Source organism: Nerophis ophidion, linkage group LG26 (genome assembly GCF_033978795.1).
Source record: "Nerophis ophidion isolate RoL-2023_Sa linkage group LG26, RoL_Noph_v1.0, whole genome shotgun sequence".
Taxonomy (NCBI): domain Eukaryota; kingdom Metazoa; phylum Chordata; class Actinopteri; order Syngnathiformes; family Syngnathidae; genus Nerophis; species Nerophis ophidion.
The window spans coordinates 22,049,112-22,054,885 of NC_084636.1; the positions used below are offsets into that span (position 1 = coordinate 22,049,112).

At 35.2% G+C, this 5,774-nt stretch overlaps 1 protein-coding gene across 1 annotated transcript in view; it reads right to left on the reverse strand.

Annotated features, from left to right (window-relative positions):
• Positions 1 to 2,375, reverse strand: part of foxd2 (forkhead box D2) — a 2,840-nt gene extending 465 nt beyond the window's left edge. Inside the window, exon 1 of the mRNA XM_061888197.1 lies at positions 1 to 2,375. This exon is cut by the window's left edge and continues 465 nt beyond it. Within this exon, the coding sequence (XP_061744181.1) occupies positions 1,084 to 2,106 (1,023 nt within the window). The 5' untranslated portion in view covers positions 2,107 to 2,375 and the 3' untranslated portion in view covers positions 1 to 1,083.
• Between the last annotated feature and the right edge of the window lie 3,399 nt (positions 2,376 to 5,774).

The window sequence follows — 5,774 nt, forward strand, 5'->3', positions numbered from 1 at the left end:
TGTGATCTTTTTTTTTATTTTTTTTTTATACATATAATATTGCTCCCAATGCACTTATTTACAAAGCATAAATAAACTCTCTGAGAGAGGGCAAAACACTAGACTTTTTTTTTATTATTATTATTTTTTTTAACAATAATGCACCATATTAACCATTGTTCTTATGGTGCCTGTACATAGACACCATATTGTCATAAAAATATGTTCAATCCGATTTTTTTTACAATAATGCAGCCTACCTTCACATAGACACCATATTGTCATAACAATTATGTTCAGTCCGATTTTATTTTAATATTTTTTTTACCAATACCATATTGTCATATGTTCAATCCAATTTTATTTTATTTATTTTTTTTGACCAATAGTGCAGCCTACCTTCACATAGACACCATATTGTCATAAAAAATATGTTCATTCCGATTTTTATTTTTATTTAATTTTTTTCACCAATAATGCAGCCTACCTTCACATAGACACCATATTGTCATAACAATTATGTTCAGTACAATTTCGTTTTATTATTTTTTACCAATACCATATTGTCATAAAAATATGTTCAATTGAATTTTTTTTAACCAATAATGCAGCCTACCTTCACCTAGACACCATATTGTCAAAAAATATGTTCAATCCATTTTTTTATTTTTTTTTAACAATAATGCAGCCTACCTTCACCTAGACACCATATTGTCATAACTATTATGTTCAGTCCGATTTTATTTTTATTTTTTTTTACCAATACCATATTGTCATAAACATATGTTCAATCCAATGTATTATTTGTTTAAGCAATAATGCAGCCTACCTTCACATAGACACCATATTGTCATAACAATTATGTTCAGTCCGATCTTATTTTATTATTTTTTACCAATACCATATTGTCATAAAAATATGTTCAATCCAATTTTTTATTTATTTTTTTAACCAATAATGCAGCCTACCTTCACATAGACACCATATTGTCCAAAAAAATATGTCCAATCCATTTTTTTATTTTTTTTTTTACCCAATAATGCAGCCTACCTTCACATAGACACCTTATTGTCATAATTTTTTTTTTTTTTTTTTTTTTTTTTTTCAAAAGGTACAAGTGTTGAGATTTTTGTTGGGGAAAGTCTGCGGATGAGGCCCGGGGAGTAAGTCCTGTGTCAGGCTCAGGTGGTTGGAAGCGGAGGCCTGCAGCGCCGGGCCGATCATAGCCAGGATGTGCGCAGGGCCGCCCGGCTGCGCGCTGTAGGACGAGCCGGTGGAGTTGCTGGCTCCGATGATGTTATCGATGGAGAACGAGGGCCGGCTCGGCGCGCTGGAGTCCGCCTTAAGAGGCGGCACGGGCGGGTAAAAGGGCTTCCTCAAGTCCGGCAACGGAGGAGCGGGCGCCGCGGGGAAGATGGGCGAGGGCAAGGTGCACGGGAACGGGAAGGAGTTAGCGGTGTGGTGGGGGTGGTACGGGTTGTGGACAGCGGCATGGAAGTTCTGCAGCTGGAGTCCGTAGCTGTACCCGTACGGGTTGTATCCAAACCCGGGGAGGAAGCCTCCAGCGTCCCGGAGGATCTCACTGCTCTGGTTCCTCTTGAAGCGCTTCCTCCGGCGCAGGAAGCTCCCGTTGTCGAACATGTCTGCGGAATCCGGGTCGAGGGTCCAATAGTTGCCCTTCCCGGGGTTCCCGGGCTCCCGCGGGATTTTCACGAAGCAGTCGTTAAGGGACAAATTGTGCCGGATGGAGTTCTGCCAGGCCGGGAACTTCTCCCGGTAATACGGGAACCTGTTGCTGATGAACTCGCATATCTCGCTGAGCGTGAGCCGCTTCTTGGGGCTCTGCAGGACGGCCATGGTGATGAGGGCGATGTAGGAGTACGGAGGCTTCACCAGCGCGCCCTTCCTCGCTTTCTCCCCGGTGAGATCCATGTGCTCCGCCGGGCACTCGGTGCCGCCGAGCCCCGGCGACGACGCTCCGTCCACGGCGCTCCGCGAGTAACTCTCATCGGAGTCGAACTGGGTGTACTTCCCGTCCTTCCCCACGGACACGTCCCCGCCGACCACGTCGATGTCCACATCCTCGGACAATGCAGAGCTGTCGGACATGTCCGTCCCTAAAGTCATCCTTAAAAGACCGGTTCTCCTCTTTTTTTTTTTTTTTTTTTTTTTTACGGAACTTCGCTCTTTTGTCTCCGCGCACTCGACGCACACATGCTTCTAGAATGTAAACTTAAAGAGAGGGACAGAAAAAGGAAGTTTGACCTGCGTCTTCAGGCGAGGTCCTCCTTAAGTTCTGGAGTCCATCACAAAGTCATCGATCTTACTGTGCCTCCGCCCTGATCGACGATCTTTTCCGAAGGCAAACGAATGGGTTTTTTTGCGGGAGGTTCGGAATCCAGCCAGAGAGACGCGCTGCTTGCTGGAGTTATATATAGGCGCGCACCGTGGTCACGTGATCTGAGAGTCGCGCTCAACAGGAAACAGGACCAATTTATGCAAAAGCTTAGAATTATCAATCAAATCTTGCAGAATGGTTAAGAATACAAACAAAAACACTTGAATTGATATATTTGTGTCAAACATTTATTTGTTTTATATATTTTTGTATTATTATTTATTAATATTTAATACTGTATCTGTATTAACCACTAATATCACAGTCAAAATGAAAGCTTGTTCCCATAGGCACCAAAAACTGTTAACGTTTAGACAAAAGTGTATATTACATATACTATTATATATATACAGTATTTATATAGGTGTGTGTGTGTGTGTGTGTGTGTGTGTGAGTGATATGTGTGTATTTTGGGTATATGTATGTGATTATACGTGTATATGTATGTGTGTATATATATATAGTGTATATATGTGTGTGTTGTGTATATGTGTGTGTGTGCATATGTATATATGTAAGTGTGTGTGAATTTAAATGTATTACATATAGATAATATATAGCATTTACGCAGCAACCACTGAATTGAATTATGTTATATATATTGTATTATATATTGTATATATATATATATATATATATATATATATATATATATATATATATATATATATAGTATATGTATAGGGGTGGTACCTAATAAGTTTACTTCTTCCCACTCCCTTTTGAGCCAATTTTGACATCTCCAAAAGATTAGTCACATGTAATGTTTTCAATGTAGGTGTAAAAATAATGTATATATATATTTCTTTTGTATTTTATGTGATTTGTTTTGTTTTGTTTGCATGGCTCAAAATAAACCATTCATTCATTCATTATTTGCTGTTGTTTCCTTTCCTTGTTGAAAGTGCTTTGACTGTTGAATGAATTATACATGTATGTTCAATAAAAGAAAATATTTCATCATTAAATACGTTTTATTTTATAAAGTAAAGTTCTCTTTGTTTTTAACGTCTATATTCTATTTTCTGCTGGATTTACTCTCTATTTTATGCTTGGCCTGCCACATATACTGTAATATTGTACATGGTAATTGGTATATATTGTATATATGTTATAGACATAACTGTATATATAACATGCTGTACACATTGTATATATTCGCAGATATGTTAGATTTTTTATTGCATACCTGCATTGTCATTTTCATCCTTACACTTTCCATCATTGTAACTGAGCTACTGTGTTGAACAATTTCCCTTGTGGATCATTAAAGTTTGTCTAAGTCTAATAACGGACTTTTTTCCACATATGTAATAATAATGTTTTTGGACTGAATATACGTGTTATTCAAATGTTAAGTGCAATAAAAATAAAATCTATTATTATTATTATCATATTATCAGTGTGCACACTTCTTTTTACATTTTAAAAACAACATATTTGTAGTATTTATCACAATTTGGCCTGCCACGCCTGCACGTGTGTGTGGTCATGTGGTCCATGCAGGTGACTTTTACAGCAGAATTTCCCAGTTTACACTATTATAATTAGCAATAGGTCAAATTAATGCATTTTGATTCTAATAATCTATTGTTTGTAACAGTAGTATGGCCTTGTTAATATGTGTGGTATGATAGTGTAGCACTGTAGTATAATAATATGTTTTATTAATATTATTATTAGTATTCATTATTATAATAATAATACTTCATTATTATTATTATTATTATTATTATTATTATCATCTTTATTGTCTCCGAGGAGAAATTTGTGTTGGACATCAAGACACAACATTTTGCATACATACATAAATACATGTATGCATATACATACATACATACATACATACAATTATGTATATAATACTGTATAATTAGACTTAGACCTTGACAAACTTTATTGATCCACAAGGGAAAGTGTTCCATACAGCAGGTCAGTTAAAAAGGATGGAAAGGGTAAGGATGAAAAAGATAATGCAGGTATACAGTAGACAAAAAATGCACCATAGTAGCAATATAAACTATAACTTATGTAATATTTACATATTATAATTATAATATATACTGATATATTTTTATATAATATATACAATACATAACAATTACTTTGTACAATAATACAGTACATGTAATTAGCATCATTATTATTACTAATCAAAACAATAATACGTATTTCCTTTTGTTTAGCTCTCTCGAATATAATGTGATATGTGTATATAATACTAATAAAAAAACACGTTCAAAGAGTTACTTAAAAACGAACTGCATGGAAAAAGTTATCTTTATATTGTATGTTGGGCAGCCTATAACATATTTTTTAATAATTATAATGGGAAAGGTATTGCTGTGTGATATCGTCATATTATTGATGTAGCTTTTTAATGTTTCATTTTTTATTTTTTATTAATATTTTCCTCTTAAATTGGTCAACAAGTAATTAGTTCCCTGATCACCCATTTATTTATTTTTTTGTATCTTTTTTTTAAATCTATAATAAAGCCACCACTGTGACAATTACTCACATACAATATTGAATTATTAATATATTTGCTCGATTGGAGTGTGTGTGTGTGTGTGTGTGTGTGTGTGTGTGTGTGCGTGCGTGCGTGCGTGCGTGCGTGTGTGTGTGTGTGAAATTGGCCAAGTTTAAGTAACAGGCGCCACCTAGAGGCCTATTCTCATTAGCATCCATGTGTGTTGTATACATGGTGTATCTCAGTGGTCCATCCATCCATCCATTTTCTACCGCTTATTCCCTTTCGGGGTCGCGGGGGGCGCTGGCGCCTATCTCAGCTACAATCGGGCGGAAGGCGGGTTCTCAACCTTTCTTCAGTGATGTACCCCCTGTGAACATTATTTTAATTCAAGTACCTCCTAATCAGATCAAATAATTTTTGGTTGAAAAAAAGAGATAAAGAAGTAAAATACAGCACTATGTCATCAGTTTCTGATTCATTAAATTGTATAACAGTGCAAAATATTGCTCATTTGTAGTGGTCTTTTTTGAACTATATGGAAAAAAAGATATGAAAATAACTAAAAACTTGTTGGAAAATAAACAAGTGATTCAATTATAAATAAAGATTTCTATACATAGAAGTAATCATCAACTTCTTCAACTTCAACTTCAACTTCAAAGTAACCTCTTTGGGGATTGTAATAGAGATCCATCTGGATTCATGCACTTAATTCTAAACATTTCTTAACAAAAAAAACAAAAATTTTTAACATCAATATTTATGGAACATGTCCACAAAAAAATCTAGCTGTCAACACTGAATATTGCATTGTTGCTTTTCTTTTCACAGTTTATGAATTTACATTCATATTTTGTTGAAGTATTATTCAATAAATATATTTATAAAGGATTTTTGAATTGTTGCTATTTTTAGAATATT